The sequence below is a fragment of the Meriones unguiculatus genome, chromosome 1, assembly GCF_030254825.1.
Source record: "Meriones unguiculatus strain TT.TT164.6M chromosome 1, Bangor_MerUng_6.1, whole genome shotgun sequence".
Taxonomy (NCBI): domain Eukaryota; kingdom Metazoa; phylum Chordata; class Mammalia; order Rodentia; family Muridae; genus Meriones; species Meriones unguiculatus.
The window spans coordinates 56576895-56603034 of record NC_083349.1 but is presented as its reverse complement, the minus strand read 5'-3'; the positions used below and the strand labels follow the sequence as shown (position 1 = coordinate 56603034).

General features: G+C 43.3%; 1 protein-coding gene across 5 annotated transcripts in view; it reads left to right on the top strand.

Moving 5' to 3' along the window:
* Window positions 1-26140, top strand: part of Mms19 (MMS19 homolog, cytosolic iron-sulfur assembly component) — a 30447-nt gene that overhangs the window by 1335 nt on the left and 2972 nt on the right. For 2 of the 5 annotated variants that reach the window (XM_060389594.1, XM_021661416.2), the window contains exons 2-25: window positions 8227-8275; window positions 12097-12197; window positions 13380-13465; window positions 13889-13963; window positions 14375-14444; window positions 14759-14887; window positions 14976-15037; window positions 16085-16171; window positions 16770-16844; window positions 17400-17477; window positions 18019-18157; window positions 18404-18558; window positions 18694-18772; window positions 18999-19124; window positions 19290-19371; window positions 19865-19965; window positions 20066-20206; window positions 21524-21679; window positions 23128-23227; window positions 24038-24140; window positions 24284-24352; window positions 24522-24648; window positions 25368-25468; window positions 25965-26021. In XM_060389594.1, the coding sequence (XP_060245577.1) occupies window positions 8227-8275; window positions 12097-12197; window positions 13380-13465; window positions 13889-13963; window positions 14375-14444; window positions 14759-14887; window positions 14976-15037; window positions 16085-16171; window positions 16770-16844; window positions 17400-17477; window positions 18019-18157; window positions 18404-18558; window positions 18694-18772; window positions 18999-19124; window positions 19290-19371; window positions 19865-19965; window positions 20066-20206; window positions 21524-21679; window positions 23128-23227; window positions 24038-24140; window positions 24284-24352; window positions 24522-24648; window positions 25368-25468; window positions 25965-26021 (2348 nt within the window). Of the gene's footprint in view, window positions 1-8226; window positions 8276-12096; window positions 12198-13379; window positions 13466-13888; window positions 13964-14374; window positions 14445-14758; window positions 14888-14975; window positions 15038-16084; window positions 16172-16769; window positions 16845-17399; window positions 17478-18018; window positions 18158-18380; window positions 18559-18693; window positions 18773-18998; window positions 19125-19289; window positions 19372-19864; window positions 19966-20065; window positions 20207-21523; window positions 21680-23127; window positions 23228-24037; window positions 24141-24283; window positions 24353-24521; window positions 24649-25367; window positions 25469-25964; window positions 26022-26140 lie in introns of those variants that run through there. The other 3 variants (XM_021661417.2, XM_060389602.1, XM_060389606.1) reach the window with 3 other exon arrangements.

The following is a 26140-nucleotide window of genomic DNA, read 5'->3' as shown; positions in this document are numbered from 1 at the left end:
TAACAGTGTGAGCCCCTATCTCAAGGTTACAACATTTTACAACTTTATCAAGCATAGTCTGTAATGGAGTATTATCAGTGTTCATTTTGAATTGTATTTACCGTTTTGTTTTCTTTTTGAGGCAAGCTTTCTCTGTGTAACTCTGACCTAGAACTCACTCCGTACACCACACTGGCCTTGACCTCAGAGATCTGAATGCCTCTGCCTTCTAAGTGCTGGAATTAAAGGCATGCACCACACCTGCACTACTTAAAGAATTTAAAAGGATCACACACCCTCCACTTAGAGCCTATCACCAACATTTTTTCTGTAATTATCTATATGTACTTTAGCATGCTTATCATTGACTAGTATTTGTTTATGGTTTATTGAGGTTTAAAACTTAGATACGATGAACTATATCAGGAACATTATTTTTCACAGAGACATATGTATATACCTAATTCCCATACCAAGATAGAGAATGTTACTATATTGATGTTATCTGTAACTGTTCTACATTTGTGCACTCAGGAACAATAAGTTTGCATTTGGGGAATGTATAACATATCTGGAAAAGATGACTTAAATAACTGCCTATGTTCTTATATTTTTGTAAAATACTTTTTTTTAAGTTTGTCTTTAAGAAAGAAAGAAAGGAGCCTAAACTATCATATGGTTTAAAATGAACTCTGTTGTAATTTATTCCTCTTAAGAAAAAGTAGCTACAGAGGGATAGTAACTGGTAAGACTGCATGTGTTGATTGAACTGGATTATATATAACCTTGGACTCCAGGCAGAAGTACCTGAATGACTTGTTTGTAAGTAATAGGAGTTTAGCCCTTTGTAAGGGCTGTAAAATGAAAGGGAATTTAGGAAGAATTAATTTAGTTTTATTCTCAGTCTTACTGATCATAGCTGTTGTTAGGTTGTGGTCAGTCTACAGTTTTGAACCAACATCCCCAGAGTAGGTGCCCTTTCTCCATCCTGATTCCCTCTGTGTTCATACTGAACACATCAGCCTTTGAAGCAGCAGCTCTCTTACAGGTACAGAAGGAGTGACCACAAAGGGACTGCCAAGCTGGGTGTGGTGGCTCAGGCCTGTGATCTCAGCACTCTGGAAGACAGAGGCAGGTGGATCTCTAAATATGAGGCCAGGCTGGTCTACAAAGCGAGTCCAGGACAGCCAAGGCCACACAGAGAAACCCTGTGTGTTTGCTGGGGGCAGGGGGGGGGGAATGAGGGGTAGCGATTAGGACAAAGGAACTGCCAGCTTTGTTTAGCACCTGGTGTTTCCTGGTGGAAATAATTGTCAGCTCCCAAGAACATGCAAGTACTAGAAGGGAAATGATTTGGCAGCCCAAGAATTGAGGCCTCTCAAGCAGGCATTCAAAGATAACCAGTACTTGGTCCCAGCCTTTGTTCTCACCGTTGACCTCTTGGACCTTTAGTTCCGGGCACCAGCCTTCATTCTCTGTTTCCTGAGTGCTTTCCCAGTTCCCTCTACTAGTTCCATCTCATCCAGATTTGACCTCCTAGTCAAGGCCCAGTTCAGTGCTGTTCCTTATTACCCAGGCTAGACAACATTTCACCTCCAACTCTGCAATAGACTTCCCACCCACTCATGCACTCACTAGCAGATTTATTTTGTGGGTATGTTTGTATATGTACCTACATATAACCCTTCTACCACTAGCAGGAGATACATCATAAAACTACTTAGGGGCCAGTGAGGTGGCTCAGTGGGTAAAGGGTGCTTGATAGCCTGAGTTAAGTCCTCTGGACACACATGGTAGAAAGAGAAAACAGGTTCTCAAATGTTGTCCTCCTACCTCCACAAGATGGAAAAAGAAAAGTTTATGTGACTAGAATTAAAGATGCAGGAGGAATCTGTCAAATTTGAGGTCCATTTAGCTCTAAGACTTGAAGGAAATGAAAAGACTACCCTAGATAAACCCAGCATTTTGAGCCTCGGGGCCAAGGAAAAGAGGAAACAATTTTATACAAAAACAGGCAGGAAGGGAGCTGATTTTGGATAGAGTGATTTTTGGATATGCTCCATTTTTAGAGAATGGGTATACTTTCCCCCTTCATTTGGGGTTTCCTTCAGTTCGGTCTTTGTTATATTGTATTTTGTCACATTTTTTATTGCCAGAAGAAACCCCTATTCCTGAAGTGAAATTATTGTTAAGGAATAAATACTGACCATGGAGAAATGACTGTGTTATCATCAGAAAGGTTTTTATTGTGTTGTTTTGATTTTGAGATAAGGCCTCAAACTGCTTGAGTAGCTTAAGGGTGAGTGAGTTTGCACTTTTGATCCAAGTGCTAGGATTACAGGCATGTGCCATACAGTGCTGGGAATGACCTCAGAGCCTCCTTCATCTGGCAGGTACTTGCCAGACTGAGTTACATCTCATCCCCAGAAATGGCCTTTTTGAGAGCCTGACGAATTACTCCTGAGGGATTTCTTCCATTCTGCTCCTGCACTTTGCCCACACCACACCAGGCCTGCCCTCCCTGCCCTGGGCTGCCACTCCAGACTCTCAAGAGACTGCAGCTCCGTCAGACAGAGATCTGACTATGTCTTCTATGTCAATGACTATGTAAATGCTTCTCCTTGCTCCCCAGGAACTCCTGGCTGAGGAAAGTGTGAGAAGTTAGGAAGTGCTAGCAAGTCCATTGCTAGATAGAAAATCCTGGACACATTGGAAAAATGTAGGCCTCCTATAAAGAGAAAGGAACTTTTATTTTTCCTTTGCACCAGTAAAACTACCTTTGGAAAAAATAATTCTTTAAGTATTTATTATAGGTTCTCTTACTCTAAGAATACAAAGACATAATTGGTAGTGTTTCTGTGTGTTGTGGCTATTTTCATTTGGGAAACTTACGGTGACTTAAAGTTGGTAGCCCAGGCGCACAAGGTGGCTCACATTTATAATCCCGTCTTTCAGGAGACTTTGCCAGGAAGATTGCAATGAGTTATAGAGGCCAGCCTGGGATAAATAGTTGTAGGTCAGCCCAACTATAGGCTATAAAATAGAGACCCTGCTTTCAAAAACAAAGTAAACTTAGTAACCCATTTCCATAACCCAAAGCACATACTCCTGTTAACCTTGTTTATATTACTGTAGGGAAGCTAAATGGTAAACACTTTGTTTAAAAGGTCTTCCTGCCCCAATAGACAGCGAGTTTTCTTAAGAACTCCCCTTAAGAACTCCCCGTCTGGGGCTGGAGAGGTGGATCAGAGATTAAGAGCACTGGCTGCTCTTCTAAGAGGTCCTGAGTTCAATCCCAGCAACCCACATGGTGGCTCACAACCATCTATAGTGAGAGCTGGTGCCTTCTTCCAGCATGCAGGTGTACATGAAGATAGAGTACTCATATACATAAGATAAATAAATAAATCTGGGTGTGGAGGTGCATTTTTTTAACACACTCCTTTAAACCCAGCATTCTGTGAGTTGGGGGCCAGCCTGGTCTACATAGTGAATTCCAAGCCAGCCAGGGCTACACAGTAAGACTCTCTCTCTCTGTGTTTGTCTTTTAATTTTTTTATATTTTTTCATTTATTACATTTTATTCACTTTGTATTCCAGCTGTAGCCCCCTCCCTTTTCCCCTCACAATCCTACCCTCCTTTTCTCTTCTCCCTCCATGCCCCTCCCCCAGTCCATTGATAGGGGAGGTCCTCCTCCTCCCCTTCCATCTGACCCTAGCCTATGAGGTCTCATCAGGACTGGCTGCATTGTCTTCCTCTGTGGCCTGGTAAGGCTGGCCCCCCACCCCACCCCCAGGGGAAGGTTGTATTTCTGTTTTAAACCCTAGTACAGTGTCTGCTTTATAACAGATAACAATATTGAAAGAAAACAAATTTTTAAGAAGTATTTAAGGAACACCAAAAATGAAGAGAATGATTCTGTTTGGGAACTTACACTTGAGTGTGTTAAGTTCCTTTGACAAAGACTTCCCATTTCCTGTGACTAACTGAGAGGAATCCTGGTGAAGGGTGTGAATAGAGAGGGCTGAGGAGCTAAAATGTGAAGAATTTCAAAGCAATAAGGAAAAATGAGGATTGTAAACAAAGAAATAATTGGGTTTCAAGAAGATAATTCTGGCTAAAGTACCTAATGGAAGACTTTTATTAACCCTTTTTAAACTTTAAAATATGGAATGCTTCATCAATTTGCTTAGGGGCCATACAGATCTCTATCTTCCCAAATTTAGCATGTGTTGCCAAACTGAGCTCCAAGACTTTTAAACTAGGTAAAAATACACCACTTTAACTGTTCTGAGCGAAGAGTTGAGCTGCTTTTGTCTCTTCACAATGTTCACAATCATTGCCACAGTCTGAAAGCTCAGCACTCTATTGAGTTCAACCCCAGAAACTCACAGGAGAGTGAGTTTTGCACCAAAGCCTGCAAATTGTCCTTTGAGCTGCACATGTTCACCACACCACGGCTGCTCCTACACAAAAGAGATAAAAATAAAATAAACATTTTTTTAAGAATTTCAGCAACATTTTCCACTATACCTAAGCACCACTTGGTCCTAGAAACCTGACTGAGGTAATGAGAGAGTAAAGAAAGGATAGATGTACAGGCATGCTCTGGGGTACCAAATACCCCTTTATTATTTATAGCTGGTGAAAGAGGGGGATCGCTTGTCTCTGTGGGAGGTCTGTGTAAGAGAGCAATCTCAGCTTGTAAACAAGCTGCAGTTGTGCTTTTTGTGCACTGAGTCAACATTCACACCAGACTAGGGGAAGGCTTTGCCAGTTCCCATGGATCTAAGGCGCTGGTCTTTGTCAATAATTTGCATTCACTCAGAGCATTTTCAGCTCCCAGCAGTTTTTATCACACCAAAAAGTAGAGAGCAAAAAGGTATGGAAAGGAGGCATCATAACTGAGACATGTCTGATGTAGACTCATCAGAGCCTAAATAAGATACTAACCTTAATCACTATGTGAAAGCATTCTTGGAATATTGATTCAAGCATTTGCCAGCTTAGTAGTCATTTTCCTCACTTATATTCAGTGTGTAGTGATAGCTTTATTGTATCTCTATGTTTTCAGATGCTTTCATTCAAAATCTTACTGTGAAGGCTTCAAAAACTCAGGTCTCTGCTAGGGGTGTCCGTCAATATCCTGGAATGTGGAGTCACGTGCACATGGCTGCTTTGCTATAGTAATCAGCCAGCCTCATGTTGATGCATTCTGAATGCTGAAGAAGTAGTTTTCAGTTATAAAATCTGAGGAAACCTCTCAGTGGGACTGGACTGGTAGGGGGTTCCTCGGTTTGTTTGTCCTGTAAGCCTGCCTTGTTGCCCCTGCCCCCAACATACAGCTTGTTCATTTTCCCCCTAGGCTCTCTCTCAAGCTCTCCAGTAGCAGCTGGGCCTTCCACATCCTGGCACAAGTAGAGCTAAGAGTGCCTGATGGCTAAATTGGTGCCAGTCACGAGCTATGAATCCTGACTAGCGCTTCCCTTTCCTTCGTCTGGTTGGATTTCTTACTCTAGTACCAGACAGAGCCTCTGTCCAGCTCAGCTCACAATTGTTGCTGTGAGCCCAGTAGACATAGGGGAACTAAAGGTTTAGGACAGTGTTCTGAAGCCTTTCCCATTTTTCCTTTTATTGTTCCTTAAGTTTCTGCATATAGAGACATCTGGGTCAGGAACCCTGAACAGACTTTGGAATGCCCTGGTTGCCCTGGTTGCCATACCTCCATTAGGTAAAGCTTCATCTGGGTTACTCCACTCCTTCCGAGATAACCTGTCACTCTGCTTCCCCCTTGAAAATGTAGAAGTAGGGGTCTGGAGAGATGGCTCAGTGGTTAAGAGCACTATCTGCTGCTTTTCTGGAGGTTCTGAGTTCAATTCCCGGTGACCATATAGTGGCTCGCAACCATCTATACTGGGATCTGATGCCCTCTTCTGGCACGCAGGTGTGCATGCAGATAGAGCATGCATATCATAAAAGATACAAATCTTTTTTAAAAAATGTAGAAGCAGCTTCTGTTAGATCTGTTACTTGTGTGTTGTTAATACTGCTAAGCTATATATTTATCAGATAGGACACTGAAGGCGTGAAAGGAGAAGGTCCTCTTCCATCCCACAGTGGACTGCAGACTCTGACGTGATCTTTGTTATTACTGTGTGACTTAGTCTCAGCTGAAGTGGTGGGGGAAAGATCTGACATAAGTGATTTCAGAAAACAACTTTGCTAGAATAATGATAAAACTATAAAAATGCTGTGTTGTGCTCATAACTTGTTTTTCAAGGAGGCTGACAATTCTGAAGATCATTTATAGGACTGGAGAGATGGCATAGTTGTTCATGCACTTGGCTTGCAAGCATGAAGGCCTGAGTTCAGATCCCCAGAACCCACATAAACTCCTGGGCATGGTGGCATATGCTTGTACTCTCAGTGGTGGTGCGATCAGAGGTAAAGACCTGTGGATTCAGGTCCCTGGAGGGTCCTGTCTTGAATGAGAATGTCCTGTCCTGAGAATGTCCTCTGACCCCTACATGCATTCACATACACTCATACATATACCCACACACAAATATGAACATACATACACACATGTATAAAACACAGCTTAGAACTAAGGAGTAATTGTAAATAAAAGAACTAGTCCACTGTTGGAGAAATTACAAATTTTGAAGGCTACAATGAACGCGGGATTAGACTTATAAACTTTTTGTTCTTCCTTCCTTCCTTCCTTTCCTTCCTTTTTTCTTTCTTTCTGTTTTTCAACACACGGTTTCTCTGTGTAATCCTAGCTGTCCTGGAACTTGTAGCCCAGGTTGGCCTTGATCTCAGAGATTCAGAGATTGCCTGCCTCTGCCTTCCAAGTGCTGGGATTAAAGGCATGCACCTCCATGCCCTACCAGACTTTACCATTTTCGTGTCTGGTGCTCACAGAGGTTAAAAGAGGATATCAGATCCCATAGAACTAGAGTTACAGCTACAAGCCAAAATGTGGGTGCTGGGAATAGAACCCCGGTCCTCTTAGAAGAGCAACCAGTGCTCTTAACCACTGAGCCACCTCTCCAGTTCCTGTAACTTAAGAGACATTAATATGGTTTTATGTTTAGTTTGACACATATAGATACAGGAATAGTGATAGATGCTTGTGCAACATGGATTGTTATACTACAAATATGTATACATATTTCCCAACTCTTTGAACTGAGAGAATCTAGAATCATTATAGCACACACCCAGATGATGGTTTCTTTTGTTTGTTTGTTTGTTTGTTTGTTTGTTTTGAGATAGGGTCTCACTAGGGACTGTCTCAGAACTCCCTATGGAGACCAGCTGGCCTCCAATTCAAAGAGAAAAGCTTTGGCGTTGTAGTGGCACTGCAGAGAGGCAGGTAGATCTAAGTGAGTCTGAGATCAAACTGGTCTACTTAGAGAGCTCTAAGACAGCCAAAGTTAAATAGTGAGACAGTATCTCAAAAAAAAATTAAAATTAAAAGTTAAAAAACAAAACAAAACTCAAGGGGGACAGCAACACCCAGTGGCTTAAAGGTTCTATGAGTCAGATCTTTAAAGGTACATTTTTGCTAAATTTGTACTTATTTTCTGTCTTGGTCTTCTGGTCTGCCCTCCTCTCCCCCTAAATGGATATGCTACCCACTGGTAAACCAATGGGTAATAAATTCAGTGTTAGGAACTAAGCTTAGTGCGTGCTAGGCAAGTACTCAAATCAACTGAGCTGCACCCTCAGCACTGTTTTATTTTTATTTTTTGCTTTTATGTCATTTCCCCATTCATCTTTTATGCTGTTTTATAGGCTATTGTGTGTATGCACACAGGTTTTTTTTGGGGGGGGGCGTTAAAATTTATTTTTTTATAAATTATAGTTTATTCACTTTGTACCCCAGCTGTAGCCACCTCCCTCATCTCATCTCCCAATCCTACCCTCCATTCCTCTTCCTCTCCTATACACAATTTTTTTTTTACTTGATAATATTGATTTGTACATAGCCAGCTTATTTTTTAATTTGGATTTTCTATATATACAAACAGTTCAGTTACAGATATAATGCTTTTTATTTGTTTGTTTGTTTTTTAAATCCTCAACACTGCATATTTGAAATGTGGAAGCATCTCTTATGTAGGAGAGGATCTTGTCCAGCAGTATGTGTTCTCCTAATACAGAGCCTAATGTAAACAGGAAACACTCAACTAATGAACCTTGTTGTAACTTTCTCACATTTCTTTTATTTCTTCTAGATGTGAAGTCTGGTGGCTATACAGTGTTACAAGTAGTAGAAGCCCTTGGGTAAGAACCTCTGTTCTAGAATATTGTTCCAGTCTTGCCTAGAAACTTCTATGCGTTACTGCTTCCCTGGAACCTGATTTTCTCTCTTGTCCACATCAGCACCTCAATCTAAGCCGGTCTTGGGTCGTTCTTACAGTAGTACACCAGGTTCTGACTCAGCCTGCAGGGTTAGGGCAAGTGGGAGGCTAAGGCCTTCCACTGTGTCTCATTGGAACTAGAATTCCTCTTGTGCTGCCTTAGATCCACCTATCCCTTCAGGAGTGTAGTTGCCCCAGATGGCTCATACATACTGTAGGTCGTGTCTCCCTGTCTGGAGAATGCTTGGGGCAGTCACTGTGCCAGTGACTCTCCCACTAGTGGAAGAGGATTGGAAACAGATTTAAAAAAAAAAAAACAGTATTATAACCTGGGGTTCTAAAAATCAGATTAAATATATGCTTGTAGTCTAGGGCTTATTTTCCCCAAATCTCGTACCTGGTCGACCACTTAAGCTGACAAGTCTTATTAATAAGTTATTATTCAGAAGACATAATCAGCATGTCTTCTGAAATTTAAAAAAAAAAAAAACTAGAAAATTAAAGGAAGATTTTAAAAGTCACATCTTGCACAGAACAGATCATTTAGCTTTTCTGTTTTTCTTCTTGTGATCCAGGGGGTTTTTGGTTTTTGGTTTTGTTTGTGTTTGTTTGTTTGTTTGTTTGTTTTAGCTTTGTTTGTTTTGTTTTAGAGACAGGATTTCACTGTGTAGTCCTGGCTATCCTGGAATTCAGAAATCCACCTGCCTCTGCCTTCCAAGAGCTGGGATTAAGATGTGTGCCATCACCCAGTAGTATTTTTTTTTTAATAATAGTTTTATTGAAAATATAAGTAACACAGGGCTGGAGAGATGGCTCAGTGGTTAAAAGCACTGGCTGTTCTTCCAGAGGACCCAGGTTCAGTTCCCAGAACCCATATGGTAGCTTTCAACTGTCTGTAACTCCAGTCTTGGGGGATCTGGCACCTTCTTCTGGCTTCCATGGGAACCAAGCATGCACAAGACATGCATGCAGGCAAAGCATCCATACACATAAAAATAAACAAATCTCCCTATATATATATAATATATATAATATGTATTTATTTATCTTGTCTGTTTACTTTCTTGAGACCTTAGGGTTTTTTTGGCTTTGTTTGTATGTAAATATTGTATATAATATATATTATTATATATACATACACACACACACAAATATATATGACATATCACAGGGCTCACTATTTTAAAGTGTAATCCATGCATTATTCCCCACAGTCACTATTTGAGCATCTTTATTACTCCAACATGAAACTCCTGCTCCTCAGCACCCATTCCTTTATCCCTCTTCTCAGCTTCTGGCAATCTGTAGATTTACCTGCTGTGGAAATTTCAGATATAAAGAGCCACAGGCAATGTGACCTTTGTGTCTGGTTTCTCTCACTGAGCATGTATTTTACTTTTCCTATTGCTGTGATAAAATACTGACAAGAGCAACTTAAGGGAGAAAGGCTTATTTTGGCTCAAAGTTCAAGGATAAAGCAGTGTGTCAAGGAAATCCTAGTGTCAGGAGTTTGAGGCATAAATGAGATCACATTGAATCCCAAGTCAGGAAGCAGAGGTCTCTCCATTTTTACAGTCCAGAGACTGTTGTTTGCACATTGAGGGTTAGTCTAACCAACTCACTTTTATCAAGAAAATCCTTAACAGGAATATTTAGGTAATCTCTCACACTATGCCTAGAGGCTTGTCTCCTAGGTGATTATAGATCATGGCAAGATAACACCCAATGTTAACATAACTATATGTTTACAAGGTTTATTTGTGTTGTAGTATGTCAGTTCTACATTTCTTTGCTCCCTAAACAACATTCCACTGTACCAGTTGCCAACATTTTGTTTAACTATTCATGAGTTGTGATGGACATCTGGGTTGTTACCACTTTTGTGCTTTTATGAGAAATGCTGTTACGAACATTAATGTGTGCCTTGGTCCCTCTTTTAAATGCTGCAAATGCACAATATCCTACCTGCTAAGCAGAAGCATTTCTATGAGTTCCTGTCCTCAGGTTACCGTCAGGAGTGGTTTGTGGTTTTTTGGTTTGGTTTGGTTTGGTTTTTTTCTTTTTCTGCACCATTATATGTTCTTTTATCTTTAAGGTTTAATTTAAGACTCTTGGGCATCAGCCTTCCAGAAATCTGTTTCCTGCTCAAGTTAGGTTTAAGTGTGATCTCAGGAAAGCTATTTTGAATATAAATCATTTTTTGCTTCAGTTAAGCTGCTCCCTTATCAGTAGTCCTTCCTAGTTAAAACTGTTGCAGTTTGAGGGGCTGTGGTGGTACACGCCTTTAAGCATAGCACTTGGGAGGCAGAGGCAAGCAGATCTCTCTGAGCTCAAGGCCAGCCTGGTCTACAGAGCTAGTTCTAGGACAGGTAGAACAAAGAAAACAAAACAGAACAAACAAGCAAATAAAAACTGCTGCAGTTAGACGTGTGGCTTAGTTGTTAGAGACCTTGCCAAGCATGCCCGAAGCCCTTGATTTAGTCCCAACAACAACATAAAATCAAGCATAGAAGTGATCTATTCATCTATAATCCCCCTACTCTGGATGTGAAGGCTGAAGGATAAGTTCAGGACTATCCTCCATTATGGAGAGTTTGAGGCCAACCTGGGCTGTATGAAACTCTGTCTCCAAAAAAGGGAAAAACCTTTTATTCCATCCATCTTTGTAACTTCCGTGTATTAAAGGATGTAGGTGTGTACCAGCACACCACCTAGGACCTTGGTTGCTCAGCATTTATTTCCCCTTAGCAAGACTTTACAGACAGCCTAGTATAATTGGCTCATATCTCCCAGCACTGTGGGAGTCCAGGGCAAGAGGATAGCAATGAGTTGAGTGCAGCCTGGAGTAAAGATGAAATACTGTCTCAAAAAAAAAAAAAAGAGGGGGCTAGAGGGATGGCTTAATTGGTAAAATGAGTTCTACCCCAGCACCCATGTGAAAAGCCAGGTATAGGGTATGGTGACACATTCATAGCCCTGCCAGGCAGATGTAGCAGCAAGCCTAATCAGCTCCCGGCCAACCAATGAGAAACCCTCTCAGTAAATATAAGGTAGACAACTCCTGAGGAATGACAACTAAAGGTGACTTCTAGCCTCCATGCACATACATACACATGCGCACCTGTGGACACATACATGTGTATCTGCACACACAGAAATCTTTACTTCACAAAAGTCTGCTGCTTTTCTTGAGTAGAAGCCGCAGCTGCCAAGACATCTCTGAAGCCCCTTGGGTACTGCTAAGCTCTGTATCTCATTCTTACCTCTGGGGAGAAAGAGTAAGCACAGTACCCATTAGGTGCCAGGTAAGGGATGCCGAGACAGACTTCCATTGACTGTGGTGTCACATAAGCCTCCATGGCTGTCAAATTAATTGAGGTAGGTTTGAGCTTCAGTCTTTTTCCCCCCCCCCCCTTCAAGACAGGGTTTCTCTGTGAAGCCATTTCTGTCCTGGAACTCCCTCTGTAGACCAGGCTGGCCTTGAACTCGGAGATCTGTCTGTATCTAATACCTTCCATGTGCTGGGATTAAAGTTGTGTGTCATCAGGCTGGGGCTTCGGTGTTTACTGGACACTAATGTTACTGGCTTAGGAGCACCTTCATCCATGGTTTGGTTTTAAACACTTGTAGGAGGTGTTGTTCCCTTTATTGCCCAGGAAGTAAATATGACTAGTGACTAACTAGAATTTACTTTATACTTTGAACTGACTAGTGACAGTTCCCTTCTATCTTGCTATTTCCTAGGTCCTCTCTGGAGAATCCAGAACCCAGAACTCGGGCACGAGGAATCCAGCTTTTGTCACAGGTGCTACTCCAGTGTCACTCCTTGCTCTTGGAGAAGGAAGGTACTTTCACCACTACTAGGGAGTCTTTCCAAGTCACTAAGCCAAGGCTACAAAACGTTCACAGCAAAAAGGGCTGTAACGTGTCTATGAATTCAGTGCCTTCATTCCTTGGGGGTATTTGATAATTTTTTCAGTGTATCTCATTGTCTACATTTTGTAAAGATATAATACTCCAGCCTGGCCCTTTAAGGAAAGGTTTGCAGGCCCTGTATTCAACCCCTAGCATTTAAAGAAACCAAAAGATGGAGGGCTGTTGTCATGGCTTGGTGGGTACAGGTGCCTGACAACCAGAGCTTGATCCCTGGAATTACAGTAAAAGGAGACAACAGGTTCCCAAAAGTTGTCTTTAGACTCCTTCAAAAAAACAAACAGAAAGCTTAGTAGTGGTTGAGCTCATGAAACTGCTTTCAGTCCCCAGCACCAAAGAAAAAGAGGAAAAATTCTATGTGGTGATTCTGGGGTTGATAACATGACTCAGAGGTAAAGGCACTTTAGGCAGAACCGTGGAAATACAACATTTATCCCACATGAAGATAGGAGGAGAGAGCTGGCTCATGGAAGTTTTCCACATGCTGCACAGCTGGAAAGATGCCATGATCGCAGCAACTCTGATAAAAGAAATTAATTACATCTGGCTTACAGTTTCAGAGGTTTAGTCCGTTGTCATCATGACAGGGAGCATGGCAGCACCCAGGCAGACATGGCGCTGGAGAAGGAGCTGAGAGTTCTACATCCAGATCCACAGGCAACAAGGAAAGAAACACAGTGGGCCTGGCTTGGGCTTTTGAAACATTTCCAGTGACACGCTTCCTTGAACAAGGCTATACCTCCTAATCCCTCTCAAGTAGTGCCTCTCCCTGATGACCACGCATTCAGCAATATTAGCCTATGGGGGGACATTTTTATTTAAACCACCAAATGCACATAAAATAATAAAGTTAAAAAGGAAGCAATTCTGAGCGTAAAACTGGGTTTCACTATGAATTTATATGAGAATGAATAGTACAAGACTTTATTATTTCTCTAACAAAGTAAAGGCACCATCAAGTGGGAGGCCATTTCTTGATGTAGGAGAACATTTGTAGTGCAGACCAAAATGGAATGGCCTTAGGAAGCAGACAGACAAAGCTGGTAGGTCTTCCTCAGAGCTGCTAAGCTGACGGCTGGGTCTGGTTTGTGCAGTTGTACACCTGATCCTGTTCTATGAGAACCGGCTGAAGGACCATCATCTTGTGATCCCACCTGTCCTGCAGGGCCTGAGGGCACTTGTGAGTCCTTTTCACTACATTACTGTGTTTGTGGGAGCCTTGGTACAGTTCTCTCCTGGCCTTACGGGGATGACCCTTCACATGCTGAAGGACAGAGGCCCAAATACAGGAGTAAATTACTATTCGCCAGTTCTGTAGTTCTTACTCTAGAGAGTGAAGTCACCCTGTGTGGCATGATACCCATGAGATGCTCCACTTTACCTGTAATAAACTTCACTATAATCTACACTTAAAGGAAATAAGTCCACCCTTGGGGAATTGGAATTGGGCTGGTTTAGAAGGGGCTGTGGAGAAATACCTAGAGAAAGTTTCTCACTAAATGCTTCCTCCTGAAGTGGGATATTGGGATGCCCAGTTACCCAATGAGACACATTGTAGAGCTGAATCTTCGAGGCAGTGTTCTCACATCTTTTTCTGCCCCAGAGCCTCTCTGTGGCCCTGCCCCCAGGGCTGGCTGTTTCTGTGCTTAAGGCCATCTTCCAGGAGGTGCATGTGCAGGTGAGTGGTAATAGTTGCTAGTTTCCTTTGTTGCTAGCTTTTTGTCTTGTGATACTTGATATAACTAGAATTAGGTGATAACACAGATTGTCTTCTACATTCTGAACACTTTGAGGCCTGATAACCTCGTGTCTTCGGTATCCCTTTCTAGTGGGTAAGGGAGGAATGATGACATTAAACCTGACCTGTCTTCACAGCTGAAAAACCTAAGACATACATGAAGCAGGTTTGGGTTACTTGCCATCATTGTTGTGCTGATAGGTCAGTAGCCAGGCCTCTTCTCTACAGTCCCTCATACCTTGATCTTAGAGAGAACTAGCCACTTAAAGATTGTAAAGCCAGAAATAGTTGTAGTGCTTGAAGTACTCTTTGTCCTCTTTCTTTACTTACTTCCTTTCTTCCACCCTTAAGTCCCTGCTACAGGTGGATCGCCATACGGTGTTCAGTATCATCACTAACTTCATGCGATCACGAGAAGAAGGTGAGAGGCAGGATTGTCTGAGGAGTCTGAAAAACAAGCGCTTGCTATCCCCCACTAGAAGGGTATATGTGTTCTAGGGGGTGTGTAGAAAGTCAGGACTCTGAAGAATGAAAAAGGCTTAGGGTCCAGTCTTCTCCCAATGTAGGAAGGGTTTTAATTCTTGACCTGTGTAAATACACACACATGCACACACAGACTTGCACATATCTTCAGTGAGTACTTGGAGCTAGGCAGGAAAGGAGAACAAGGGACAGCAGAGGACACCAGGCTTTCCGTCCCATGGGACAGCAGTGACCTTGTTCTTTCCTTCCCAGAGCTGAAGGGCCTAGGAGCTGACTTCACATTTGGCTTCATTCAGGTGATGGATGGAGAAAAGGATCCCCGTAATCTTTTGTTGGCTTTCCGCATTGTCCATGACCTCATCTCCAAGGACTACAGTCTGGGTATATTTTCATAGCATTGAATTAGCTGGTTGAAGCTGGTCAGATACAATGACCCTAAGTCAACCTTATTTTTTCTCTGTTGCCACAGGACCTTTTGTGGAAGAGTTATTTGAAGTGACATCTTGTTATTTCCCTATTGATTTTACTCCTGTAAGTAATACCTTCATTTTCATCAGATACTCAGAGCACATGCTATATGGAGACATTGTTCTAGACAAGCGAACAAAACACAATCCCTGGATTTACAGGTTGTTTATTTAGTGTGCATGCGTGTACATTTCTGTGTAGTGTGTGTGCCCAGGTATTGAGTCAGAGGAGAATGTTGAGTGTCTTCCTTAAGCCCTATCCACTTGTTCATGGCAGGCCCTCCTGTCTCCAGGGTCTGTCACTGACTGGAGCTCACCGTTTTTTGGCTGGACTGGCCACCTGTCTCCATAGCCACACCCACTCCCCTGCACTGCTGAGGTCACAGACATAGCCACCTTGGTACTGCAGCTCTGTAGCTCTTGCTGTCATGTCACTTTTTCCAGTGAGCTATTTTCCCAGGCCGATAGCCATTTTAAAGTCTTTATGGATTCATATTTTAGTAACCTGGGAAATGGAGAAGCATCTGACACCAAAGGCAGGATCTAACTCAGCAGGTACTTAAGTGTGTTCCCTAACAATGCACTCGGTGCAGAGGGCTGCAGTGTTGTAAGCCAGGGTCCCTGCCCTCAAAGACTGCGACGTTGAGGTGATAATATAGCATTAGGTATCAAAATGAGTGGTGCTGTAGTCATTCTGAAAGACAAGGGTTTAGTGTGAGCTACAGTTGACAGGATGGGCCTGGCAGGGAAGAGGATTTTGTTGGTTTCTGAGGAATATGTATATTATATATGAGTCTGTAGTTAAAGAAGGCATCTCAGGTGATAGAGGCAAATTAACAGAACAAAATAGCACAGATCCACATAGCACGTACAAGAATTGTTTGCTTTGACTCTTGTGGATTTTTTTCCCATTCTGCTTTTTATTTCTTTTCTACTGCCGGATATGTGTGGCATGTGTGGGTATGTGTACTGCAAGTATTCATAGCATGAAATAAATGTTTGTGCTAGACTGGGTCAGAGTATAACCTATTCTGCAGGTATGCCAGGTTCAGACTTACGTACAAGGGTGGCCTGAAAATTATACAAATTCATGGTTCCTTTTCATTTTCAGCCACCTAATGATCCCTATGGCATCCAGAGAGATGATCTCATCCTGAGTCTTCGTGCTGTCCTGGCTTCTACACCACGTTTTGCTGAGGTGGGTCTGGTCTAAGTGAAGGTAACAGTTTCTGCCCAGAGAAAGCTCTAAAGAAAAAGCAGTATGGGGGTCTGGACAGATGGCTCAGCAGTTAAGGGCACTGGCTGCTCTTCCAGAGGACTGAGGTTTGATTCCCAGCACCTACATGGTGGCTCAAAATTATCTGTCACTCTAGTTCCTGGTGAAATAATGTAATCTTCTAGCCTGTATGGTACCAGGCATGCATGTGGTGCACAGACATGCATGCGGGCAAGCATTCATACACATAAACAAAATGATTAAAAAAAAAGTCCTTTAAAAAGTAAAAGCATGAAAAGAAAGAATGTTCTGTCATACATTTTAGGGTTTGGTATCCTGCAGGTGTCTTTTATGTCAAATACTATCCCTTCTATAGACAGTTTACATAACATCCATCAGCTTTGCTCATATGCCTGCTTCTCAGGTACCACAGTGGCAGAAATGTTAGCTTATGGTTGTGACTCCTGACCAGTATCACTCCTTGATATGACACCTGTCACTTAGGCTGATGACAATACAGGCATTGGTTCTGATGGCTAAAACCCTATCTCAAGCTTAAGTGTTTCCTTCTTTTCCACAGTTCTTACTGCCTCTGCTAATTGAGAAGGTGGATTCTGAGATTTTAAGTGCCAAGCTTGATTCTCTGCAAACTCTGGTGAGTGTTTCTTCTTGTAGGATCCAGCTATCTATACACAGGTTAGTAGTACTAAAAATACAGTTTCTTGGACAGTGGAGGTCAGTTCATGAACCTCATGGGCCTGGATTTGGGCTTTATTATTGATCTAAAAACTGTGTTGCGTTAACATTGTCTTATGCTGTGTGACTAAGAACTGGTCGGTGCTCACCTTTTTTCTTTCTGGGTTTTAAGAAAGGGTCTCTTAGTTCGGGCTGCCCTTGAATTCCTAATCTTTTTACCTCCACTTCCCAAGTAATGAGATTAATTGTCTGTTGCCATAGCAGACTTTGTTTTAGGGGAGAATGGATGCTTGGAATTGAACCCAGAGCTTCATATATCCTAGGTAAACACTCTTCCACTGGGTACATGTCAACCTTGTGCTTTCATGAGAGTCGGGTGAGCTGTTTTCTGTGCCCTGGGCAGACTGATAAGACACCTTGAAGGCTTTTCTGCTGCGTATTCACCTCATTTAGGCCCATGTATCCCACAGTACCTTGAATGTGAGCTAGCTGATGCCTGTGGTTCTCTTGGCAGAATGCTTGCTGTTCTGTGTATGGACAGAAGGAACTAAAGGACTTCCTCCCCAGCCTTTGGTCTTCTATCCGCAGAGAGGTGAGTGTTGGTTAGGTAAAATCACTGCTGTTAACCCACAGGCATCAGGCATGAGGAGGAGTAGTGTACTTTCCCTATTCTCTCTATTATCCCCCAGAGTCAAGATGTTGGGTTTTGTAGTGAACAAGCAAAGGGGATAGATAGATTGCCAGTGGAATGGCAAGGAAGACAGTTCCCTTATGAGGACTTCCTGCTTGATGATAGTACACGATCACCTTTGTACAGCGCCTGCTTCTTGTCCTCTCACGGTGAGGAGCATAGGTCATGGTAGAGAGAGACACTTAAAATAAGGGTCACAGTAGCCTCTCTTCAGCATTGGTAACCTGTTTCTTACAGTGTACTATTTCTAATGGAGCAAAAGACTTGTTGACCATTTAATCAATGAAGAAAGTACTACTACACTGGGGTTTTAGTTTCCATTGCTACGCCCCAAACATTCTCAAACACATATCCTTCCACACCCCAAGAAAAAGGCAGTGGATGGTTTGGGCCTTATCTGATACAAGCTCACCTCAGTAGCCATGGGATCCCTCCCTGACAGGTGTTCCAGACGGCAAGTGAACGTGTAGAGGCAGAGGGCCTGGCTGCCCTCCACTCCCTGACTGCGTGTCTGTCTTGCTCTGTGCTGAGAGCTGATGCTGAGGACCTCCTTGACTCCTTCCTCAGCAACATTCTGCAGGGTAATGAGATCATGGAGCCAGCAAGGGAGTGAGCACCTTACAGCTAGCATTCCTTTGGGGCCAGTGGCCCTCTGTGGGTGGCTCTCATGTGTCCAGTAATTTGGAGATTGCAGCCCTAATTGTATTGAAGACAGTTAGATGGTAACTGCTAGCAAACAATTCCAGATGTCAGTCTCCAACCTCTGATTAAGGGGAATCAGGCAATATTTGGCCTACTCCCCAGGTCTGTGATTGCTGCCTCTCTAGACTGCAGGCACCATCTATGTGAACCAGACATGAAACTGGTATGGCCTAGCGCCAAGTTGTTGCAGGCTGCTGCAGGTGCATCTGCCCGGGCCTGTGAGCACATCACCAGCAATGTGCTTCCCTTGCTGCTGGAACAGTTCCACAAACACAGCCAGGTAAGGGCGCAGCTGGGACTTGGGTACTGTGGTCCCTGAAGCTCTGCAGAGACTGAACCCAGGTAGATCTGGGGTTTTCAGAACTGAAATCCTTTAAAATATTCTTTGACCCCAATACTCCTTGAAACATTATAGAGCAACCAGCGGCGGACAATCCTTGAAATGATCCTGGGTTTCTTAAAGCTACAGCAGAAATGGAGCTATGAAGACAAAGGTGAGGTCATTTTGCAGCTAAGGTATTCTGGGCAGTTGTTGAGTATAACAGGGCAGAGTAGTCCAGGAGAGTGGACCTGTTCAGACTATACTGAATAGATCGCTAGTTTCCAGTGCATGTCTTAGAAGCCCAGTGGTTTGAGCTCTTAGAATGTGCCTGAGATGGTGTGCAGCACTCAGTCAGGGATGGGCATAAGCCCTTCTGACCTGGCCTCTGTCTTGTCTAGATGAAAGGCCACTGAGTAGCTTCAAGGACCAGCTGTGCTCATTGGTATTCATGGCTCTAACAGACCCCAGCACCCAGCTTCAGCTTGTTGGCATCCGGACACTCACAGTCTTGGGTGCCCAGCCAGGTATAAATGATAAGGATGGGTATTGATCTCTCCTTGCATTAATCTGTCCTGAGTGAAGATCCCTGTTACCTGCATCACTGGATGATGTGAATGTCTGATAGGCTTTCTTGGAAGGGTGGTCATTGCAAGGAAGGAAAGATGAAGTTGTGTTATTTCTAACCACAGATCTCCTATCTTCTGGGGACTTGGAGTTGGCAATAGGTCATCTGTACCGACTGAGCTTCCTGGAGGAAGATTCCCAGAGCTGGTGAGAATCTAAAGCAGTTTGAGGTGTCCTGGGCAGTTGTTCCCTACCTTTGTCTCAGCAGCAGCAGATGGAGCAAGGGCCAGAGTTCTGTGCTTTGTGGTTATGGCTGCTGAGAGGTTGGAAAGATGTGAAAGTACTCTCTCTTCTTAGGTATTAAGAAGACCTATCCAGCCAGGTAGTGGTGGCACATGCCCTTAATCCCAGCATTCAGGAGGCAGAGGCAGGCAGATCTCTGTGAGTTTGAGTTCAGCCTAATATACGTAGTGAGTTCTAGAACAACTAGGGCAACACAGAGATACCCTGTCTTTCCTGTCTTGGAAAATAAACAAACAAAATTTTAAAAAGAAGACCTATCCACTGAAGTGTTACAGGATTTGGGTCTTGCTCTTTAGCAAGGCAGCCATGAAAGCTGTTCTTTGGCATCTTCCTGCTCTCAGGCCTTGGGAAAAGAATGATGGGCCAAGGTTCAGCTAATGTTCTTCTTTGTCCCCAGTAGGGTGGCAGCACTGGAGGCATCAGGAACCCTGACCACTCTGTATCCTAGAGCCTTCAGCAGCCACTTGCTACCTAAACTTGCTGAAGAGCTGCATAAAGGTATATGCTACTCTGTGGCTCAACCCTTGCCAGCAGGGCTTCCTGAGGAGGGCCTTCACACCATCACACAGTGAAAACGTATCTCACCGATTGATTTCAGATGTGGCTAGAGAGGATGGTTCCAGCAAATGTTCCAAGCATTTCCGCTGTCTACAAGCTTTGTCGGCTGTTTCAACACACCCCAGCATTGTCAAGGAGACACTGCCTCTGCTGCTGCAGCATCTCTGTCAGACAAACAAAGGTAACTGCCAGTAATACTCATTAAGAGGCAGAGCTAAATGGAGCCCTGAGATAGGGCCTGTAAATTTCTAATTGTAGTCATACGTAGGAGTGACATGGTACATTCTTCAAAATCTATACCTAGTAATGTATATGTAGTAATATTAATATAGTCATTTAGTAAGTGGATATATATATTTTTATATGTTTATGTACAATATGACATTTCAATAGGAATACACCAGAAGAAAGAAAATGATGTATCTATTAGCTCACATATCTGACTTTTTTGTGTCTTGGGAGAATTCAGAATCATGTCTACTAGGCATTTTGCAATATTTGTGACCCATAATTACTCTATTGAACATTATATCTCCTGAGAGGATCCTCAGGGCTGCCTGTTTGGCTGTTTCTACAAGGTCCAGGTTCAATGAGAGACCATGTCTCAAAACTAAGGTAGACATGATTAAGGAAGATACCTACAACCATCAGCCTGTAGCCTTCATGTGCACACCTACAAAAATTATTCTTCCAATCCAGTGTGGCACGCAGTATCTACCCTCTCTCTGTTCTCTCTTGCATTTCCTTTCTAGGCTCTGGAAACTAGTATTTGAAACAGGAAATATTTTTCTTTCTTGTAGACATGGTAAACATTTTTTTTTTTTTTTAAAGAATGAAAGAAAGGATAGGCTGATACTTGGATCTCAGTCCAACCCAGCCAGTTTCATTATCTTCAGAATGAATGAACTGCTCTTCTTCTTGAGTTACACATGTACACATTCTTCTACCCAGCAATTCCATTTTTAGAGATTTTGTTGTTATATCTGTATGTACGACAGTTGCGCTGTGAGCTGGGGATATAGCTTAGTTGGTAGAGCACTTAACTAGTATGAGTGAAACACTGGGCTGCCTCCCCAGCGCTGTATCAAAAGGCTCGTACCTGCCTGTAAAGCAACACTGGGAGGTGGAAACAGGAAGATTATAAATGCACGGTCATCCTAAGATACATAAAACCCTTCCACAGGACCCTGGCTCAATTCCCAGCACCTACGTGGCAGCTCACAAAATCTGTCACTCCAGTTACAGGACCCTAATGTCCTCGTCTGGCTTCTGGCAAGACTTAAGCACACATGTGGTATACATACATATATAGGCAAACCACCTATAGACATATATACACACATATATATGTGTGTGTGTACATATATATGTATATATACATATGTATGTATATACACACACACACTCTCTGTCTCTCTCTTTTAATTTTAACAAAGAAAATGCCAGGAAGTACTTTAGAGAAAACTCTACAGAGAATACTGACTTTGTCTCCATACAGGGAATGTGATTACAGAGGCCAGTGGGGTTATTGCTGTCTGTCAGAGTCTCCAGCAGGTGGCAGAAAAATGCCAGCAGGACCCTGAGAGCTACTGGTATTTCCATGAGACAGCTGTACCCTGCCTGTTTGCATTGGCTGTGCAGGCTTCCATGCCAGGTAATTTTCTCTGCCTCCATCCTCTAGGAAGCTGGCTTTCTACTAGCATTGGACAGCACTTCCACCTCCTAGGTATTGTAGGTACTGCGTGTTGTCCTGTCAAGTACAAATTCCACTGTAATGACCAGTATATAGTTGAACTTCAGAACCCTATCACCAGAATCCGTGTTGATAGCATCAGTCAAAGGGATGCCCATTTTAATTGCTATACACTTAATTTACTAGGATTGAGCTTTGGAGTAAGTCTGGTTGGGTTTCATCTTTAGTTTGCTGATTTTACAAAATACCTTATCTGAATGCTCTGTTCTCACCTATAACACGCATATGTTGTATAATCAGAGTTACTGGTAAGGATTGATACCGTGTGACAATAGTGCTCATTGTGTGATAGTTGCTATAAATAAGATTCTGTAAAGATAAGCACATGTCTTAAAAAATTTTTTAGGAGATGAGCATTTCTGCTTACATTGTCAGGACACTCCATATTAGCCAGCCTCATTTCTCACTGCTGACTATCATAAGCAAGTGCACATTGTTCCTTGTCCTGTGCCCCTTGGTCAGATCCTTGCAGCTTTTGCTTCCCTTTGAGGTTTAAGCTGTAGCATTTGTGCAGAATACAGGAGACTTGTTGGCTTTCACCAGTACTTCTATAATCGCAGTGGAAAGTGGAGGCAGAAGGATCAGGAGTTTCAGATATAGCCTGGGCTACATGAGACCCTGTTCCTACCCTCCCCCCACCAAAAAAAAAAGCATGGTGCCACGCCTTTCATCCCAGCCCTCAATGGGCAAACAGGTAGGTGGATCTCTGTGGGTTTAAAGTCAGCCTGGTCTAAAAAACAAGTTCCAAACTAGCTAGTACTACATGATGATACCTGTCTCCAGAGGAGGGGGGTCCTGAAATATTAGGGGCTGGAGAGTTGGCTCAGTAGTTAAAGGTACTGGCTGCTTTTCCAGGGAATCTGTACTCGGTTCCTGACAGTAGGCTCATAGCCACCTGTCACTCTAGCTTCGATCCCTTACTCTCTTCTAGTCTCTGAGGATACCTGCACTCATGCACACAAACTGCCTCCTCAAACACACACATACACATAATTTTAAAAATAATAATAAATTTTTTAAAAGTGCTTCAGAGTTAGCCTATTATGAGGACAAGAACTACTTTGAATTCTTTTGTCTTTACTAGTTCCACTACTTACACCAGGTTTGGCCTCAAGCTCACAGTCCTCCTGCTTCAGCCTTATAAGGTTGATACTACAGGCACCCTTGACCCAAATTGGAGTGCTTCTTATTTTTTTGTTTTTTCTTGGCCATTCTGTAACTCTGTAGACCATGCTGGCCTCGAACTCAAGAGATCTGCCTGGCCTCTGCCTTCCCAGTGCTGAGACTAAAGGTGTGCACTACCAGTGGTTCTGTGGATGTACATGTTTTTTGTTTGTTTGTTTTTTCAGAGAAGGAATCATTAGTTCTGAGAAAAGTACTGTTGCAGGATGAGGTCTTGGCTGCCTTGGCATCTGTCATTGGCACTGCCACCACCCACCTGAGCCCTGAGTGAGTATAACCTTGAGTAACCTTGAACCCCAGGGAAGGAGAGAACATTCTTGGGCAGAAGCCACCGATAATGCTCTCCCAGTTATCCTCACCTGTATGTGAGTGTGGAGCAAGTTGTTTTAATAGTTTGACAAAACAAAAGAACCTTTTTAAAACACCACAGACTATTGGGTGAGTATTGAGGTTAATGGTTTTTTGGTGGTGGTGTGATGGTTTATGTTGTTAGGGGTTTTAAGTTTATTCACTCTTCTTTCATGTGTAATGGTATTTTGCCTGCGTGCATATGTGTGTACCGTGTGTGTATGATGCTGATGCAGACAGGTGTCATATCTGCTGGAACTTAGTTAAAACAATTGTTAGCCTGCATGTGGGTTCTGGGAACCAAACTCAGGTTCTCTGCAAAAGCAAGTGTTCTTGACTACTGAGTCATCTTTCCAGTCCTGGGATCAGTGGACTATTTTAAAACTATGTATTGAGGGGCTGGAAAGATGGCTCTGTGGTTAAGAGCACTGGCTGCTCTTCCAAAGGACCAGGTTCAATTCCTGGCACCATTTATGGCAGCTCACAACAAACGAACTAACTCCAGTTCTACGGGATCTGGCACCCTCACATCAAGGCACAGTTTAAAAAAAGAAAAAAGAAAAAACCTAAGAGGATAGACTTTGGTCTGGTTCATTTCTGTACTATCAAGATCTAGAATAGAAATTATTTTTTGTGTCAAAGTAGCATGTTGAATACGTGAATAACCATGACACCTGCACACAAATACATACCCTAACTCCTTGATGACACCTGATACTTTGTCTCCAGACTGGCTGCCCAGAGTGTCACATGCGTCATACCCCTCTTCCTAGATGGCAACACCTCCTTTCTACCTGAAAACAGCTTCCCAGGCCAGTTCCAGCCATTCCAGGTAATAGTCTGATATCTCTGATGGTGTGAGCCTAGAGTTCACATCCTTCAGATTTAATTTTAGGGCTATTCTGGGATGTGCTTAGGGACACTTGTGCCTACTACTGGTAGAACAGACCCACAGGAGCTCTTCTTCCTTCACAGGATGGCTCCTCTGGGCAGAGGCGGCTGGTTGCACTGCTTATGGCTTTTGTCTGCTCCCTGCCACGGAATGTAAGTGAGCATTTGAGACCCTGGGACTCAAATGACCTCTGACCTAAGCTGGCCACACTTTGCTTCCCCACTGTTCTCTTCCATACTGAACTCTGATGTCGCTTTCTATTGACTATTTCTTGGAGTTCAAGTGTCTTCTGGGTCCACTACATGGCCAGGTTTTCTATAGGTGGAAATCCCTCAGCTGAACCGACTTATGCGGGAGCTTTTGGAGCAGAGCTGCAGCCACAACTGCCCTTTCTCCTCCACTGCCGCTGCCAAGTGCTTTGCAGGGCTCCTCAACAAGCAGCCTCCAGGTACGGAGCTGGGCTGGGTCAGGAGCCTCCCTTAGCCACCTAGTGATGAATCTGCAAGTTTAGTCCTTGTCCTCCTTAAAGAAGCTCATAATGACTACTCTCCACCCACTGTCCTCAGACTACTCTCAGAGACTGGAGTTTGGCAGAGCATCACAGGGTCCAAGAAGAGAGTAGAAAGAGCAGATTCAACTCACTCCTGCCCTCTTATTCCATCATGGTGCTATCAAGAATACTATTTAAAATATATATTTATGTGTTTGTGAGCCAGAGAGATAATAGAAATATTTTTTAAAAGATGTTTGTCTTTTGTGTATGAGAGCTTACCTGTATGTACATGTGTGCACATGGGTACCTGGTGTCCTTGGAAGCCAGAGGAAGGCAGTGGATCCTCTGGAACTTGCTTTACGTATGGTTGCGAACTACCATATGGCTTCTAGGAGCCAAATCCCAGTCTTCTGCAGGAGCAGCCAGCGCTCTCAGCTGTTGGGCCATCGCACAGTAGGTCTGTGCTGGCGGAGGCCGTTCCCTTTCCAGGTGTCGTGTGGAGAGTGCTGCCCCTCTACCACCACCCCCCACCCCCCACCCCCGCTGGCGTTCTGTCATTTGATTGTCCTTTTCTACCAGCTTCTCAGGTGCTCTGTGTTAAATGGTTTGCATTCTTTGTCATCAGAGAAAACACTACATGGCTGTTGCACCATTATCTCTTTCTTCCTTTTTAGGGCAGCAGTTAGACGACTTGCTCCAGCTTGCTATGGACACAGTGGAGGCTGGCCTGGCCTCTGAATCTTCCCGTAATCAGGCTTTCACACTGCTACTCTGGGTGAGGAGGTAGCATAGATGCTGACTAGATGACAATTTTGTCAACTTAAAATATTCCTGTTTGCCCTGTAGTAGTTATTTTTCTACTACTGTGTTAAAATACCATGACCAAGATAGCTTATAAAAGAAAGCATTTAATTGGGTTTACAGCCGGTCTCAGGTGGTCAGAGTCCAGGGTGGTAGAGCAAAGGCTTGACGGCAGAAACAGCTGAGAGCTCACATCCAAAGTCAGGAGGCAGAGAGAGACACTCGTAATGGCTTGAGTCTTTTAAAATCACAGAACCCACCCCCAGTGTCATACTTCCTCCACCAAGGCCACACCTCCTAGTATTCCCTGAACAGCCACTAACTGGAAACCAAATACCCAAACACCAGAGATTTATGGGACACAGACATCTCATTGAAGCCACCCAAACCCCTGAGCCATGTATAGCAGGTGTCCTTGGGGTTCTAGAGTTTGAATGCTGGACCGTGACTACCCTTTTTCCCAATTACAGGTGACCAAGGCTTTGGTCCTCAGGTATCACCCTCTCAGCACCTGCCTTACCACCCGGGTAGGTTCTTCCTGACACAAAATTGGGATCTAAACAGGAACTTGCCTTTGACCCCATTTACCTCTTCCTTTTCTATCTTAAAGATGGATTTATTTTTGTTGGGTGTGGTTGTGCATGCT